General features: G+C 40.7%; 1 protein-coding gene across 23 annotated transcripts in view; it reads left to right on the top strand.

Moving 5' to 3' along the window:
- ANK3 (ankyrin 3) overlaps positions 1-19,031 on the top strand; it is a 279,582-nt gene that overhangs the window by 224,903 nt on the left and 35,648 nt on the right. For 18 of the 23 annotated variants that reach the window (XM_033004248.2, XM_033004250.2, XM_033004263.2 and 15 more), the window contains 9 exons: positions 688-842; positions 7,575-7,786; positions 9,320-9,527; positions 10,090-10,186; positions 11,409-11,637; positions 12,231-12,356; positions 13,114-13,236; positions 13,739-13,765; positions 15,525-15,606. In XM_033004248.2, coding sequence (XP_032860139.1) covers positions 688-842; positions 7,575-7,786; positions 9,320-9,527; positions 10,090-10,186; positions 11,409-11,637; positions 12,231-12,356; positions 13,114-13,236; positions 13,739-13,765; positions 15,525-15,606 — 1,259 coding nt within the window. The remainder of the gene's footprint in view (positions 1-687; positions 843-7,574; positions 7,787-9,319; positions 9,528-10,089; positions 10,187-11,408; positions 11,638-12,230; positions 12,357-13,113; positions 13,237-13,738; positions 13,766-15,524; positions 15,607-19,031) is intronic. The other 5 variants (XM_033004254.2, XM_033004257.2, XM_033004268.2 and 2 more) reach the window with 1 other exon arrangement.

Below are 19,031 nucleotides of genomic sequence, written 5' to 3'. Positions count from 1 at the left end.
AAATCCATTCTGAAATGATCTAAACATTCCCCAGTGATGTTTACAGTGCGGATGCTGCAGCTGTGATTTTGGACATGAGAACCAGAAAGTGAAGCTAATGAGAAACAACCTCTTGTGTTTCACAGGAGCTACATCAACAGAGAGCCAGGGAGAGCTTTGAAAAGTTTGAGACTTAGTTTGAAATTTAAAACCCACATGCATGTGCAGTTCCTGCTGCAGTCAGTAGCTGTTGCATGCATTTGGAGATCTGGACTGTTTCTGAACTGACTTTGCCCCTTTAAATCCCTTAAGCTAAATCTGAATTTTGGCTGTGTTAATGCCAATTAAAAATCAGCATTGCTGTGTGTGCTGGAGGCAGGTTGGATCACCTACATCCTGGGATAAATGAGCAGGGAGAACTCTCCTTAGCAAAAGTTGCCACTATTTTTTCATGTAGGCAGCTGTTTCAGGAGATTTATATTAAAGATGAGCTATATATAATTATTTTCAAGTTATTTATTAATTATAGTTTAAATGATAAAGGATTGTGCAGCTTTGGCAATTTTAAAAGCTTTTAATTTTGAAATTTTTTACCATGACAGTACTATTTAAAATGACTGTAGTTTTCTTAAAGACTTAACACCCGTAGGAAATTAAGGGCAGTGAAGAGATGCAGGATTAAAAATAATACGATTCCTTTTTCTCTAGCCCTGTCATAGTGGAAATCCCACATTTTGGATCAATGCGAGGAAAGGAAAGAGAACTAATTGTACTTCGAAGTGAAAATGGTGAAACGTGGAAGGAGCACCAGTATGACAGCAAACATGAAGACTTAACTGAAATACTCAATGGCATGGATGAAGGTAAACATTTTCTCAAAGCTTTAGCAAGCCTTACCTTTGTGCAGGCTCACTAACATGAGCAGACTAGAGCAATCTAAAGTAAAAACAGTGCAGGGAGTATCTGACTTTGGGGAATACAGTGTGTGTTACATATTAAACTAATGGAAAGAGTGTAAAGAGAAATTGTTCAGCAGTGGCCTGGAGACATCCTGAAATGAGTGGTAAGTTTTGGTCAGAAGTCCTGCCAAGTTTAAACACAGTTGCTTTACAGCATGAAGTTGAGAATAACATCCCAGCTGGAGGTAAGCATGTTTCTGCTGCTCAGGCAGGGCACGTGAAGGTCATTCCAAACCAGCAATGAAGTGTAAATAACCATTATGCGAGACTTGCCCACAGATGCAGACCTCGGCCCATAGACCATTCTTCTTTGAAATGCTTTGTTAGAGGTTGCCTCCCACAAATACACAACCTGCTTTCCTGATGCCCATCTGGGAAGCCTGGCTCCCTTGTTTTGCTTGGATGTTGCTGTTTATGTGAGAGTCCTTCAACCTGAGAGAACTCAACTGTACACAATTCATCAGAAGATGCTGTGACAGATGGTCCCTGTGGACTCAGCACGGGTAAAGCCAGGCTGGGGCTGCAGTGATCCCTTGGCACCACTGCTTTCTTTTCTTAGCAAGTATTTTTCTATACTTGTGCTGATAAACCATTGCTCGAGCTCTTTGCATTTGAGTGTGAATGAAACAGCTTATGGTTTGGACTTCAGTTTTCTGTAAGGGTTTAGCCACAGGATTTTCTCTGGATAACCTCCTACAGAAAGTCACAGTATGGTGGGGTACAAGCTGCAGGAAAGTTCCTTCATTATCAGCAAAAGCATTTGAAGGAAATGATCAGGCTGTGGATGGCAGCTATGAGAGGTATCTGTGAGCAGGCTCTGCCTTTGATCTTGGCCTCTCCTTGTTTGAAGAGGGCAGCCTCAGCAAGAGGCATGCTTTGAGAACAGGGAAAGGGAGTTGTGCCTGTGTGAGGGGCTCCCTGGGCATCTGAGATTTTGCATTATTACAGATTTCCTCGTCATCTGGGAACGGGAACAGCAGAATGGGCTTGTGTAGTATTTTCACTTCAAAGTACTTGAGCTGCATATGAGCTTGTGAAAATACCGAGCAGTTGCAAAGATCTGCTTGTTATACGATGATCTATCATAGTTATTTATTTCAAAATAAATATATTAGAACCACTCAAGCAGTAGGGCAGAAACACTGCAAATGTTGGGTCAGTGTTTTTGGAAAAATACAATAAACCTCATCACAGAAGGGTACCTAAAAGCAGTGGAACAGGCAAAAGAGTGAGCATGGCCCAGGATAGTATTGCTTGGAGAAGAATTGCTTCAGGATCAAAGACAGTAGTTGCAGACTTTCTGAAAGAAAAATCTCACCACTACCCACCTTCTCTAGAATGAGATAAAAAGTACCAATGATTTGGCATATGGGTCACTTATTGGTGCCTCGTTAGTGGTGAAGTAGTCATAACTGATCAGCAAATAATGCTTCATGTGCTTTCCAAAATGAGCTTAGTTCAATTTTGGGATAGGAAATCTGAGCACAAAGCCACTGTTCTAAAGTGGTCCAACTTGCATCACTTATGAAAGAGCTCTCCAGAGGTACCATATGGATAAATTAATATTTTACAGAGAAGAGAGCTCAATAAATAAAAATACTTTGAGAGAGGTGGGTGTGAAGCCCTCAGTCCTTAGAGCCTAAAATAATAAGCTTCACAATTTAGAGCCAGAGTACAACTTTCTGATCTGGTGAGGGTTTCAGGTGGCTCTTCCCTTCTGGGGAACTGCTGTTTGAGGCTAGTGGGTATATGTACAGCCAGTGAATCACAGAAAGTATGATGGACACTGGACTATTCCCTTAGAGTGAAAATATTTGGCACCTTAAAAGCCAAGCCACAGAAATGCCTTTTACCAATCCAGGCAATCATTTATGGAAGGGAAGGGATAAAAAATACTGCAGACACACCCAGAGCATTCTGTTGATTATTTGCTCAGTTCATTTTAGCTTTATCATTCTTTAGTTAGGAAAACAAAACAAAAAACCCCTCCATTAAAATAGTACAAGGGTCTTGAGAAAATTCTTCTGCAGTTAAATGACACCTTTTCTGTGTAAAATGTCTTCCAAGCAATGACATAAAATTACAAATTTGTAGAATTAAGAGCAGGTTGGGTTTTTTTCATCTTAACTTTTACTGGTTTGTTACAAAATAGTGCAATTAGTCTTGAAGGGAGTATCTTGCATGTCAGAAATCATAACTTTGGAAGAAGTTTTATTCCAGATATGAAGTCTAGAGGAAGAAGCAGTCTTTAATTTAAATAAAAAGCAGTCACATAGTCATTTTCAGAAGTTTAGTGTCTTTATCTCTAAATGCCATAACATGCTGCAGGAGTGCTTGGGTTTCTGTTAAAAGCAGCTGGTCCGTTTTGTGTTAGGCCTGCTGTAATTCACCAGTTCTTTCCTAACTGTGTACCGAAGGAGGGAAACAAGGCTTTTATTCCTAGCTCTTTAATATGCTGACTTTTTAAAGACGCAGTTTTTCCTGTTTTGCTCTTCCATTTAGCTAGTGGGGATGAGAGCAAGGACATCTTTGCTCCTCGCCTGCCATGGAGACTGCTGAAAACCTGCCTGTTCTTTACTGGAAGCAGCACCATCTGCTGGAAAACCTCATCACAGACTCAAAATAATCCAGAGCAGGAGGCAACACTTCAGGGCACTAAATGCAGGATTAAACAGTAGCAGAATTTTGCTTTTATTAACATGAAAGAACAATGAACAGTGATGTAAAGAGTCAGTTTTTCTTTGATGTGTCAGGTTTCTGCTTAAATACTTTATATTCTAAAGATGGTGCTGTCCTTAGGCAAATATAGGTCTGAGAGAATACAGGGGATTTGGCATTTTTAGGAAGAGGAGGAGTTTGGTTCCAAACACAAGGGTAGCAATTCACAGCTCTCAGCCATATTACATTTACTTAAACTTGAATCAAGTAAAATATATATTTTATTTTTTTGTTAGGAAGAAGATGTCTGTCTTGTAATCAGTAAATAGGTTATGTTTCAGCCAGGCTCCTTTTAGATATAACTTGTGTTTGCTTTTTACATTCCTGCGGCCTTTACAGGTACCTGTAGACAAATTGTGGGCATAAATGCACACGCTAGGGCAGCTAATCTTTTGACAGCCATTTGCCAAGAAATGCAAATATTTGTGGCTACAGTATGCTTCCAGCTGCACAGTGTAGTTTCAGATGAGAAGCAGGAGTTTTTACATAATTAATTCTTTGAATTTACAGATCAAACCAGAGTGTGACCTTAAGTACGTTTTAAGTTTAAAATACCACCATAAATCACTCTACAGTGATTTTGCCACATTTCCAAGAAAAATTTTTAAGCCTACTGCTGTTAAACTTTGTGTTGTGAATGGCAAGATAAGAGACTGTGCAAAAATAGACAAAATAGCACATAAAGGACATTGCCTTGTTTGAGGGTGAGACTCGTGGCACTGGGAGTGTCTAGTTATATATGTGAAATACTGAAGCTGGGAGCGTGGGTCTAGTTACCAGCAATTTTTAAGACAAGTCTCACTGCCCTCAGCTTCTCCTTGCCCTTTCCCATGTGCTCTTTCTGCCTTCATCCATCTCCTGTACCTTTCTCCATGTGAGCGCTGCCTCCTGGATGCCCCACTTTTAGTGCAACAATTTCTTCAGGGGCGCGTCTCTGAATGGGAGAAATTGGTATTCTGTGCTTCTCCTACCTTTCGGTCTCTGCATAGTGACAAGGTCAGCTCTGCTCCAACCAGTACTGCAGGAGGGTTGCAAAACGCAGGGAGCTGTTCCGTCGGCTAAGTACAGGTGAGATTTGCTTTTGTCAGTGCTAGCAAAACTCTTTTTAAGGCCCTGGTAGGGGAAATCAGATACCAGATCACACAAAGACACCTTGAAGCTCATGAAACAGCCAGGTGTTTTGTGACTCCTCTTACTCTGTTTCCAGTCAGAAGACACTTGTTTTGTGTTACTTTATCTGAAAGTAAAAACCAAAACGTTTTAGACTTGGGATGAATTTGATCCACAGTTGCTTCTCACCTGACAAAACTGGTGTGATTGCTTTCCTTGACCTGAGCCACTCTACGTGAAGTCCCTCTCTGACCTTGGAGGATGTGGCTGGGTTTCTCTTCTTCTCTCCAGGAACCTTGACATAACACGCAAGTGGCAGCATGGACTAGAGGGTGGGGAGGAATGATCTTCCTTTCCTCCCTCATTTCCTTCTCTCCATCTCGTGTCTCCTCCATCACTCTCACCAACCACCTTAGGATAAGGGTATCTTACACCTGGGTGGCAGGGGAAGACATATATGCACAAGGTATTCACAATACCTTTCCTTTGACTTGCTAAAACTTAATGGCCATAGATGGTGTTTGGGCTGTCAGCACGAATGTGGGAGACTGTGATCTCAAGAGACTCTTCCCAATTCTGCTACCAACCTTTCTGCTTTACCTGTCTCTGCTTTGCCATCCCTATCTGTAAGATGAGATGTGTAGCATACTTGTCTGTGGTTAAACACGCAGCACACACCCCCCTCAAACCCCGACCAACCAAACAAAAAATCCTTCAAAGTTTTTAATTGAAACACATTTGAAACACATTGCATAGGAATGAAGTGTCAGCAACTGAGGAAAATAGCAATGATGATAGCTCTTTCTGTAAAATGCATGAGGTGTGTTTGGGAAATGTGACCTCTCCCAGGACTAGTTTTCCCTGTTTCATTAATTCTGTCATGCTAATGCTGCATTTCTCATGGCAGTCACAGAGGTGGTTTGATTGCTCATCATCTTTTTTTTTTCTGTTAGAGGGCAACTTCATATAGAAGCTTACATATGTATTATCTAAACATACCCTCTCTATATATCGTCCAGCTCCTCTCCATGCCTGATTCTTGTTCTGCCACTGTAATCTTCACATCATCTTCCTCTTCTAAAGGAGAGCACCTGCCATGTTCAAAGGATTTTGAAATGCTCTTATATAAAACACTAATTTTCTACTCGAGGGGAATTCTAATTATCCTCCATCTCTGTGAGCATTTTGCAGTGGGTTTAGTCTCTAGCAACAAACAGGAGAATGCATAGGATTTCCCAGTCAAGATTATACCTGCCTGGGATTTTAAAATCCAGTTTGTCTCCTGCACAAGCCATTGCTTCCAGAGGCTGAAGGGAGAATACATAATTCACTAGAGGGCTTCAGATATCAATCTCTGAGTCAAAGTAAATGGAAGCTGACATTATGATAAGAAATTATCCTCTTCTGGTAGGTACATATGATCCACAGCAACACTGTGAGATTAATCCAAATCACCTACTGAAAGCTTAAAAATGGAAAACTGACATTTTACCAACTTTATATTCTAATTCTTTTGGAGCTGTAATTGAGCTTACATGTTCAGAGGAGGAAAATGTCTCAGGCACATAAAGAATTTTACAAGTGCTTTTTGTCTTGGTACCATTTCTGGTCCTCCTGCTTTCTCTGGCTGCATCTGATAGAAATGACACCTTTCTAGGAACAAACTTTCTTCTTTAAGAATGTGGTGCCCCTTTTAAAGAGGAAAATAAGAGTGGAAACTCTTGTGGAGTGCTGGAATTAAACCCGGTTACAATAGCTAAAAAGGAGAAAGGCCTGACAATTGTATAATTATCTCCATTTGTGAATAGTGTTTATATCACAGGGATTTCATTAGTGCATATATATATATATACACAAACACACGTAGTTGCATAATTAGTTGTATTTGTGACATATCACAGAGTTTTCCTCAATGCGTGTATATCGATGTCATCTACTTAATTACTTAATATGGGTAGATACTCCATGCACCCTTCTGAGCCATGGTGACCCTATGAGCTGGGAATGTGGCCAAAAGCACTAATTGTTGATGACCTGGTTTTGTTCCAGTTGTCTCTGAGGATGCATTAAGTTTCTCTAGGAACTGAGGAGCACAATGCAGTTATTTTGCAGCAGATGCCCGAATGAAAGCCTCGCGTGGGAAGGGATCCTTGCTGTGGTTTCACTGGTAGAGCTGGCAGACAGACCTCTGTCATATCCAGTTTGCTGCAGAGTCCGGTCAGGACTGTACGGATGCCAGTGCAGGAGATAACTTTCTCAAGTGCCTTAGCTGGGCAAACTCTGATTGCTCACTTGGCACGAAGTTAGAAAGTTCATTAACTGACTGATTTCCTGTGGTTTTCTGCATGTCGGAACTATGTGAGTGAAGAAGCTGGAAATACATGTCCTTTGAAGGTGTGCACAGAAACATCAGTGCCCTTGTGCACTTCCAGATATAGATGAGAGAGGGAAGATGCTTGACCATCTCCTTCAGACCTCCTTGGACGTCCATGCTGTGTGACAAACCTGCCATTCTATGGCAACTGCTGCTGCAGATACTGTCCCACCCTAGTCCTTAGGTGTCCTGGCAGATCTGTGTGTCCAGTGCTGTTGGCCCTCATTGTCAACATTTATGCAGAAGTTCACAGAGCAAACCAAAGTTTGATAATTAATACCACTGAATATCTTTTTTTTTTTTTTCTCCTGTAGTAAATAAAAAAAGACTCTTCAAGCATTTTAAGGCATATTCAGAACTTCACACTCACAGACTTGTCTGGTATGAACCCGAGCAGGTAATGCCTAAGTGTTTTAACTGTCTTCTCCCCCCAGAGCTGGACAGCGTTGAGGAGCTGGAAAAGAAGCGTATCTGCAGGATTGTCACAAAGGATTTCCCTCAGTACTTTGCGGTGGTTTCGCGAATCAAGCAGGAGAGTAACCAAATCGGCCCCGAGGGCGGGGTGCTGAGCAGCACGACGGTGCCGCGCGTCCAGGCGTCCTTCCCTGAGGGTGCTCTAACCAAAAGAATCCGCGTGGGGCTCCAGGTAAAGGTGCCCTCGTGTTCATACCCGCAGCATCTGCAAGCACATGGTTGGTCTTAATGCATGGGGCTTTCAGCGAAGGAGCCTGCTGCTCCTCAGTAGCGAGTCTGCAGGTGGGCAGTATTCACACCGGAGAGCTGAACTGGGCTGTGGCTGCCCAGGCACCCGCCGCTGCGCAGTCCCAGTGTCCTGCAGCAAAGCAGCAGCTTGTGATTGATGTCGCTGGGCTGCCCTTTGCCATAGGAATGTGTTTGGTAAGGATTTCATGCAGCTCTTTGCCAGCTGTTACTGGGTCAAAGACGTCCCATATACATCTACTGTAGCTTAGGACATTCACCATTGGTGTTCCTAGTGATGGGTGGAATCCGGGGAGAGCAAATAGCTTAAACTCTCCTTAAACAAACTGCACAGAAAGTGGAGAAATATTCTGTAGGAGGTATCCTTTTCTTTGAGTTGTTATCACTTAAAATTACTTGATAACCTGACAAGTCTGATGGGTTCATGAAATAGGGATACTGGTCTGGATTCCAGTGCTTGGAATTGACACTGGAACACTCCTGTTAATGATATTTAACATCTAAAGATGATTAATCTTGAGAAAATGGAAGCTCTGCTATTATGGTTATACAGCTGCCTTTCCAGGGCGCTCTAGTGTGAAGGAAGCATGATGTCTCCATATGCAGTGTTGTGACTGCTGAGGTTGCAACGTAGCTGCATATTCTATGTATATCAATACATTGTGCTGTTCGAATAATGCAGCACGTCACAGGTTGGCCTCATTGAAACAGACTTGAAAGCTTTTTTAGAAGAAAGGCAAATGGATGCAAAACCCCATTTCTCACAAAATGTATGTCACTTTTAAGTTAAAGTCTTCTGTGACAAAATCTACAAAAATTCTGTAACATTTCATCCCATATTGGCTATTTTTCCTTCCCGTATAAAGTTAGGAAACCTCTCAAGGCACAAAATGGTGGTAAAGTCTGAAATTTGCTTATAGCTCTCCTACAGCTTAATGCATTCTGTATGACTTTGACTCAAACAAGCATTCCTTTCCTAGTAATCAATAGCGGAATAGCATAGGAAGCACTGAGTACAGAGGTAAGTCGGAGTACACAGTGTTCCTCAGGAGCACAGATTTGGCAGATGTGAGAATTGTTCAGCGTCTCCAAGGCAAAATAGGCCTCTTTTTGCATTTTGAAATTCTATTTAATATCACCCATCGCTGTAAATTAAAACCAAACCAAACATGCTCTGAAAAACTCTCAGCAAATACTGCAGGCAACCTTCTGAGGTTTATAGTTTTGCTCTACAAGTTAGCTATTACGAAATCATAAGTGGGTTGTTGAAAAAAATGCTAAGCATGAATTGTACTAATAATCACCCTCGAGAGCTATAGGAGAAGGCTGCCTGGGAAAAAAAAAAGAAACAAAATTCCACAGAAAATAAAAGGAAAATGGAATTATCTTTTGGAAAACAGTTCTACATGTCTATAACCAATTTGTAGCTCTAATTTAAATACTTTCTGTGTGTTGACAGGCTCAACCAGTTCCAGAGGAGATTGTTAAAAAAATCCTTGGAAACAAAGCAACTTTCAGTCCCATTGTCACTGTGGAGCCAAGAAGAAGAAAATTTCATAAGCCAATAACCATGACAATTCCTGTGCCGCCTCCGTCGGGAGAAGGTGTAACCAACGGGTACAAAGGGGACACGACGCCCAGCCTTCGACTTTTATGTAGCATTACAGGTTAGAGAAAATCATGCTCTTTGCAAAGGTTTCTGTGACAGCAATGCCTCTGTGCTCATTCTCATGACTGTACAACTCATGCTTTCCAGTGAGGGAACATTGGTGTGCTTGGTCCAGTACAGTGCAGATCAGTTCTCCTGAGCAAAACCAACTGAGGTCATTTGAAAGGCTCCCCCTCATTCCCCGGGCTTTGAATCTGGTCTCATGCCACTGTAAAAGAACTCTGCCAACAAATATTAAATGCTGTTTTACATTTAGCCAGTATGAAGAATTTCAGCCTTGGCTATTAAACATGGTTGTCAGTAAAAGTAGTTTACAGAAATAATTCTGTCCTAGCTGATACCAAGGCAGGGTTTGCTATTAACTTGTAGGTATGTACTTTGCTTACATCAGCATCATTTTCCAGTGTGTAACCAATGATTTAATATATAGCATGTAGCTCAGCTGTTGGAGAACATTATCGTCTAGGTTCCCATTTTATGTGTGAAGCAAAGTAACTTAAGATAGAGATATTCTTATGTAGTGTTTGAAAGAAAATCTCCATGGTTTTATGTTTACGTAGGAGGTACTTCACCTGCGCAGTGGGAGGATATCACAGGCACCACTCCGCTGACGTTTTCAAATGACTGTGTCTCATTCACAACCAATGTTTCAGCCAGGTATGGTAACAGAGCCTGCCAAATGCACCTAGGGAGTAACTTCCCATCATTAACAAAATGCGTAGTTGTGGGGTTGTTTTTTGGCTTCCCATAAGACTTTTGCAAGACTGATGAAGCGGTAATGGGCCAGATGCTTCTTTGTCACTATGTATCAGCATCCCACACATCCAGGGTTGCACATGAATCTTTGTCCTGGCCTTTTCTGCTGCGGTGATGTCTCCTGGCAGTCACACGTGGTGTTTCTTCAAAGGTTGCTGTGCCACACAGGAGTTGTTTTTTCTGCAAACATCAACAGAAAGGGAAAGTTTAAAATGCTCATTCAATAGAAAAATTGGGGGGATTCATAAAAGCGTATTTGTTTAAAAAGTTAAAGACATTCAGTTTCTGGCTGTGGGCTTTTTAGTTGAAAACGATGTAAAATTACTCCCACAAAAAATATCATTTGCCAAAAAATCATGATTTGAAATGAGCGTTGATGGACTTAGTGGACTTACTTGCTGACTGGAGGTGTTCAAGAGGACCTGTACTAATCATGAATCCTAGTGGAGAAAATTCCTGGTATGCTGAGTAAAGAGTTTATCTTTCAGTATATAACATTTGCACCTACAGAAAAACTTTATAAAGAGAGAGAATTGCTGAAAGAATCAAAGAGATCAGGGCTGAAATATTGTGGAAAAGATTCACCCAAACTACAAATTAAAATATTTACTACTTGTATCAAAACTGTCATCAAACTCTTAATCGTAAGGTGAGAAAATAACAGTATAACATCTGTCTGGGAAAATTCACTTGTGGGCATATACGGTTTCAACCTATATGGGAGATGTGATTTTGCTGTACGTATATGTTAAAAAGGAGGTTGTTTTGGCAAATCCAATGTACAGTGAAGCATCAGCACATTACAATATACATACTGTGTGGTCACAAGAGATTCAGTTTCCTCCCTTTGGCTTCAAACGAGGCTTAAAAAAGACAGTTTTATGCGATACCAGTGTGAGAAGTGTCAAATAAGTATATCAACATTTCATTGCCAGGTGTTCCCATTTTTGGATCACTAAAGCTCCACTGAAAGTAGAGGGAAAATTACAGCTTTGGGAAGCCTGCAAGGACAGTAAACATGCAAAATGGTCAAGGATCACATGACATGGCTTCTCTTTAAAGGCTTAAGCAATGTTTGAGCATCATGAAAAGTTGATTTAATGGTTTGCTTTTTCCCACTCAGATTTTGGCTCGCAGACTGTCATCAAGTACTAGAGACTGTTGGGCTAGCAACACAGCTTTATAGAGAATTAATATGCGTTCCTTATATGGCAAAGTTTGTGATATTTGCCAAAATGAATGACCCTGTGGAATCTAATTTGCGTTGCTTCTGCATGACTGATGACAAAGTGGACAAAACTTTGGAGCAACAAGAGAACTTTGAAGAAGTTGCAAGAAGCAAAGACATTGAGGTATATTTCTTACAACTGGTTTCCTCCTTGAAAATGGGCAATGTGTTTTCCAAGAGGCAGCAGGTCCTGCAGAAGCCACTATAAGCCCAGTTAAATAGAGGTTCACAGCAGGGCTGTATCAAAAAATTACTTGAAATGAGGTCAAAAATGACAAGGCGGGAGGAACATGAGAACCTGTCTCCAAATGGATGCCCCATGCCAGTCTGCAGTGGGTTTTGCACAGGCTGCTGTCGAGTAGCTCTGGTTGAGCCTTGCAAACAACTGACCTGGAATTCCTCCTTACTGCCCCCGCAGACACACAGCCATGGATAGGACTGGCTTGTGGTGAATACGTAGTCACCAACACACTGCTTCTTGAAGGAAATCTACACATTCTTACTTCAGAAAAGCCACACACGTAGCTCACAGTTTTCCAAACTGCCCGCACTCAAAATACCTTGCCATAATGCACAGCGACTTTCTGATTGGCCGTTGAATTTAATCTGAGTGGAGACTAAACTCAGGAACTGTGATGGGGGAAATCATGATATACTTATGTGCATGGATCTGTTATGAAAAGAGGTTGTATTGACTTCTATTTATTGCTTTGATAGGTTCTGGAAGGAAAACCTATTTACGTTGATTGCTATGGAAATCTGGCCCCTTTGACTAAAGGAGGACAGCAGCTTGTTTTTAATTTTTATGCTTTCAAAGAAAATAGACTGCCATTCTCTATCAAGGTAAAAGCAAAACAAGCCAAATAATTCTGCTGATATTTTCTCTCCCCCAGTGCGAACACTTTTTCAGCCCAATAGGACTAACTTGCCCTGAGGATGTAAGTGTCATTATTTAATATGTGAATAACACGGAGACAGTGTTTTACGTGAAGCCACAAAACAGCTGCTGGCAGAGCTGGGACCAGAATATCTATGCTATGGATTCACAGCCTTTTATTAAAACTATATCTCAAGTTAAACCTCCCGAATATTGCCAGTAGATCACAATTTCCCAGGGACTAAGCAAAGGAGATGCATTCAATAATATACTGTACAGTAGAACAGCCTCCAAAAAGTGTGCACAGACTGTTCATTTCTAAATAACCATGAAGGGGTGCTCACTTTACTTAACATTATCCTAACTGCTGTGCAAAATAAGTTTTTAAGCATTTTGATGAGCACAAGTCTAAAACATGGCAGGAAAAAAATGAAGGTGAGCAGAAAATGTCTCTCAGTAACATCCCAGTATGAAACAGTCTGGTTGGACTTACTCAACATCTTGTCTTGCATGGATTTGCCATCAGGGAGCTTCAGGCTGATCTCTCTCATGGTGACACCTTTCTTCCTTCAGCACCTCAGGCTGAGCTCCAGCTCAGGGACATTGGCCTTTACCCAGTAGATAGCTTCTTGTGGAAAGAAACTCTGAGAAACTCTCCAGAAACCTCCTCTAGGTAGCTGAAGTACTACATACTACTACACTATACTAAAATTTCTTTTCTAGGTAAGAGACACCAGCCAGGAACCTTGTGGTCGATTATCATTTTTGAAAGAACCAAAGACTACAAAAGGACTGCCACAAACAGCTGTTTGCAACTTGAATATCACTCTGCCAGCACACAAAAAGGTATTTGTTAGGAAAAGTAAACATTTTCTTTAGGGTTGGATTGGTTTTATTTTTGCTCCTTTAGTTTTTGTCTTTTTCCTTTTTTTTTTTTTTTTTTTCCTGCTAGTGATAAAGAAACCCTGTGAAGTGCCAGTAATGAGAATGCTTTGGAATATGATAAAAGCTTTTTAAATTTATGTTTTCTTGGTTTCTTGTATGTAGAAACCTTTTAAAGTCTCTTGTTACTGTGGTGTCAAGTTCCTATAATTTTTATGATTCTGTTTACAGCTCATGCTTCAGCCTGCAAGTCATAGGTTTATGCTTTCAGTAATGTCACGTGTTGATTTGCATTGGATGTAAGATTATTTTTTTTTCTTTTGTGTTGACATTTTGGATTTTCTTTGCCTTATAACTCAGCTTGCATTTTGTGCTCCCAATTTGGTCCTTTTCATATCCTGATATTCTTTTCCCTGCTGTCCATTATAATATTCCTTGTCTCTGCAATGCATCTTGGGACCAAAAGGAAACAGAGTCAGATCAAGATGATGAGGTAATACAAACACTGTCTTCTGTTTTTATTTCCTTCAGATTTAGTGAAGAAAAGTAATGTTATAGAAAAACCGAACAACTATTTTTAACTATGGCATTGAAATGATACCTACAGAATAACCATATCCTTGACATCTGATAGTCTGTTGCAAAACAGTAGAAGTGCACAAATGTGGAAAAAACATCATTATATATTATGAAATTAAACCAAGGATTGAATAATAACAGCCTAAAGTTTAACTAATTTTCTTCTGAAAAAGGATATAATTATAAAATTCAGACCAAGTCCATTTTTGGCAAAATCAAGAAGAGTTCATTGGATATGATTTTACCTCTTGGCATAATACAGCCAATGCTTTGGTAACTTCTATTTCTGAGAAGGAAAGAAGTATTGCTGAGGCCACAATAGTGGCCTATAGTATTTTACTCCTGAAAACAAACTGGATCCTTCTGAAAAAGCAAAATACCCAAGAGCAATTTCAAAATATTATGTACAAATCTGTTTTTAAATAAACCTCAAATATTTGCAGCTTAAAAATCCACTGTTTGCTAGAAACTGCAACATTAGATTGTCAGGAAATTGAGTGGGTTTCACTCATTAGTGGTACTAATAAATGAGAACACCTTGTAAAAGAAACTACATAGATGTATCCCATTAACCCAGCAACAAAGTTTTGTTCTCTTCCTGGTGGCAAATAAATATCAGTAGTCACCTGCTGATTAAAATAATTAAAAAAAAAAAAAGAAAACAAACCAAATCAAAACACTCCTTAGATGTTAAAAAATAATAATAGCATCCACATCATTTTGTCTCCCCATGATTTATTCCCAGTGAGCTACTATATAGATATAACAATAGTTTTCTTTCTAAACAAACCATATTTTTAGCCACATAATCAAGTGAGCAGATCTCTGAAGGACTTTTAATATTTAAGACATCACACTAGCAGCTATGCCACTGAACGCAGTGGTTTATGATGCAATTTATTAGTTAACAATAATAGTCTGCTTTCTAATCTGCATCTTTGCATTTTGTGCCTATTAAAAAAAAAAATCCCCTCCCATGCCTTTTTTGTCCTTAATGTATTCACTTTAAAGCCAGTGTACTTTGTGGTGTATGTGCTTTCAGGACAAATTAATTTGGGGAGAAATATTTGATCAGTCTAAGTTGTACTCTTATGAATGTTTTATGTCTGTATCTGTAGTCTTTTGTGTTGATCTCCTGTTTCTAGCCAAAGGTGGTTTATTTTTTAGAGAATTAATAATATCATACCATTTCTAGTATTGTAAAGCAACTTATTAAGTGATAATGGGATAATATAGTATTGAGATACTTTAAGGCAGGATCATGAGCTACATCTGCTATCTAAGCTCTTCTACCTCATAAGCAGAGACGTTGTGAGCAGGAACGAACCCACGGGATCATCTCTTAGGGTTGCAGCCCCTTCCCTGCTTTCTCCAGAAGGGTGGTCATTCACAGCAGGTTTCTGCCACCATCCAGTAGCCACGCTCCCTGCTCCACAGTGCCTGACACTCATTACCTGGCAGACAGGAATGGAGACTGGCTCTGCCCATTCCCTGCCTGCTTGCCCAAATTTAGCTTCAGCATGCCTTCCTGAAGCTGAACGGAAGCATCCGTTCTCCCTTGTGGGGATGTGTGCCACAAAGCACGGCCCGTCATGCTGAGGTTTGGTGGTTGTTCTGCTCCAGTGGGGCACAGCGATACTGAAGGCACTAAACGGTGTTATGTTTTGTTGCAGACGGAGAAAGCTGACCGGCGCCAGAACTTTGTCTCCCTTGCTTTACGTAAGCGCTACAGCTATCTGACTGAGCCTGGAATGAGTGAGTTGCTCTTACCAAAGTACTAAACCATATATACATGATTTTTCATAAGAAGAGACATTTTTTCTATAAACGTTGTATTTGGTGTCACTCTAGAAATAAAAGAAAAAAGAAAAAAAAAACACCTATCTAAAAAAAAACTCTTGGATGGTCTGTGAACTCTTGTGTTGTGAGAGCTTGAAGAATCCTGACTGGCAAATGACATGTGTTAGCTGAGTAAAAATATACTAAGTTTTTAAAATGCCATGTAGCTCCAGCGTAGGAGGATTGAAAATTCCTTTCAAAAAGAGTCTGTTCCTCTTCCCTTTGGAAGACTAGAGAGCGCTGTTGTAGAAGGGACTGTTACGCAGAAGTTCAGGAAGGCTGGAGAATGCCATTCAGATAAGTGCTTAGATGTTTAGATGCTTAGCCAAAATGGACTCTCTCATATTTTATATTTTCCCTCTTCTTTCTCCTCCCCTTCCCTTTTTCCTCTGTTCCCTGCAGACGCTTTTTATTCCCTGGCACCACACATTGCTTCCTCTTAAACTTATGTTATCCTTGACCAGACCTGTGGCATTCCTTTCCTTCCCTGTTGAATACAGTAATGTATTTGGCTTAGCTTTTCTTCCCCCACCTCTCCTGTCTGAGGTTGACTGCTATTGTTCCCCATTCCCAGGCTTTTTCTTGCCTTTTATGTTCCCCTCATGACTTCTCAGTTGCTACCCTGCAACAGACCCTTTGATATAATTCCATAAAATCCATAGACAAACTTCATCGGGTCTTGGGAGTTTCCACTGGATGGCTGCTGTTTAATTATCCCATAAGATCTATGGCTTCTTTGGATCAGATGTGCTCCAGAGTATATTATACTTCTCAGGCCCGGAAGAAGACTTCAAGCATATAACATCTGAAGAAGCTATCAGATCTGCTGAGACACCTTGATGGACTGTTAAGGTATCGTCAAAGGCATGATGGGAGCTGAGAAAGAGGGAAAAGGAAGCTGCTTGGAAGGAGTCTGATGACTATGTGTGTTGCTTGTAATTAGTTTTTCAGGCCTCATTGGAAAAAAAAAAATAATAGTCTTATTTATTAACCAAAGGTCCATTAAGTCTCATTTGCAAAGAGTTTGCGAGGAAGAAACCTAAACCCACTTGAGCTACACTCAAAAAAAAGATGGGTTAATGCAGTAGAAGTTCCTGACCATTCTTTAACTATTCTATCCCTTTTGGCAATAGTTACTACTTGAAGCTATGAGCTACCCAAAAAGGGGTGTGCAAAACCGATGGCGTTTGCCCGGAAAGATTGTAGATAGCGTCTTGGCCAGCAGCCTGAGCACCACCTCCTGTGCACATGTAGCATGTAGTCAGCAACTGCCACTACCACCTGCACCATGCTGGTGATTGGGTATGCACCGGTGATTGGATATGAGTGATGAACTTCCACTAATTTCCAGTGAATTTGATGGCACAGCTCCCCCAGTTTTGGTAGCAGCAGGGGTTGTTCTTTTTACTCGCACAAGCTCATCTGTGAATGCACGTGTGCACAGTTTGTTCCTCTGCCCCCCTGCCTGTGCTGGTGCAGAAGAGAGTGAGGCAGATGGAACATTCCCCTGCCTCCCTTTCCTTACCCCCCTGCTCAGGGAAAGGGACCAAAGGGCCCCTCGGCTCTTCCCAGAAGTGAGGTCCCCACAGAAGAGGAGTGCTGCAGTGGGTTAAACCTGCTCGGTCCTGGCTGTCTGCTTGCTGCTGAAGAGAAGCAAGGCTGGGTGGGGGCCGCTTGTCTGGGTTCACTCAGTGCTTTTAGTTACCAGCTGCAAGCAAGGCAGTGTAGTTTTGGTGCACAGAAGGTAGCAACTAACATCTGCTTTCTGATAAAATCTTGGATGCAGAGTGATGGAAACTGTTAAGGCCAAGAGTGTCCACTAGCCAAAAAGGGCTGTTATATAAAACCACTCTTTAGAACATTATCCCACTCTAAAGTCCTGCATGGTTGCGGGGATTTCTTTGTTATTTCAAAATAGTAAAATTGCCCAGTTCCCTGCTGCTTGAGTTATGTCATAGCTGCACACACTGGTAAATTACTTGATGTTCTTTGTACCGGTTCTTCTGCAATAAGGAACACAGAAAAGGCATCTCAAACATGTCTGAATCTGTGATTTAACGGGAGAAGGAGCATTTAAGAGGGGGGAGCCTGATGGTTTGATTGCCTCACTAGCCAGTTGTGATAGATCACATCACAGTGCAGTGGGGTCCCCTTAAGGACATTTCCAAACACAAACTGCTGAACAAGTTGTTTTGTTCTTAGTTCTTTTTTGAATCATTTTGGGGTTTGTTTCTTGGACTTGGGACTGTGTGAACTTTTGGTGAATGTTAACAGCTGCTGCTAATTAATCTTCATAATAAAGTCTAGCTCATTTAATGAAGTACACTATGTTTTCTTCTTTGGGGGGGGAAAATTAAGTATGTTTGTGCTTAAAAAGAGAATTACAAGGGGAAAATGGATGTTTCTTGACATAGGCTGTGCCAGTCAGGCCTAGTATTCAAGCTCTCTTCAACCTAAATGTTCTCATACTGCAATATCACCAGCCATCCATATCACCTTCTAGGCTTTGATTGGCTTCTGTGGGACCAGCACATTTCTCCTTGCAGGATATGGACCTGTGGTATACCGAATATTCACTATTCTATAAGAGTATGTGTGGTTTAACGGTTTAGCATTAGCCTTGTTAAGCTTTTTCACTGTAAGTTACTGTCTGTCTATAAGACAGATCAAGCAGGTTTGACAAATTATTAGTGTAACTTCAGAGAAAGGTATGTTGAGTAAGTTGTTTGGATATTTTAGCTCTATTTCTAACTCTAACTTCAAAGAAAAAAAGTCCCTCTAAGTTACTTTCAATATCAACTCTCTGAATGTTATTGCTGTATCAGAGGATATGTATGCTGTAATGGGATTCCCAGAAATACTGTCTTCTGGCATGAGTACCTCCTGCGATGCAAAATGTGGTTGATGATGATTTTGTTCGAAATGCCTATGAATAAGCTGAGTGTTCTGGGGGATGATAACACTTACCAGGTTTGTCCTTGCCAGGAAGTTTTTGCATAATACATTGTTCTTTGACTGCTTTTCTAATGTTACCTTTTGAGAAATGTAAAGTTGAACAGGTCTGTCTTTGAGCTGATACAAGAAATCTCCTCAAAAGGTACCAAGACACTACATCTTGTAGAAAAAGTGTACTCTTCTTTTAATGGCCTCTTGTGAAATGATTTTGTAAGGTTTACATATTTGTGCCTAGCACAGCATACAAAATGTATTAATCTGTGTGCTTGTTTTGACATGACATATTGTGCATGAATAAAAACTGATTCAGTTGCTTTGCTTGCTCACGTTTATCATATACCATACTTTCCATATTTCATGTATGACATATGCTTCTTAAAATCATT

This window comes from Tyto alba, unplaced genomic scaffold (genome assembly GCF_018691265.1).
Source record: "Tyto alba isolate M040663 unplaced genomic scaffold, T.alba_DEE_v4.0 Super-Scaffold_1, whole genome shotgun sequence".
Classification (NCBI taxonomy): domain Eukaryota; kingdom Metazoa; phylum Chordata; class Aves; order Strigiformes; family Tytonidae; genus Tyto; species Tyto alba.
This window is presented reverse-complemented; position numbering and strand designations above follow the sequence as displayed.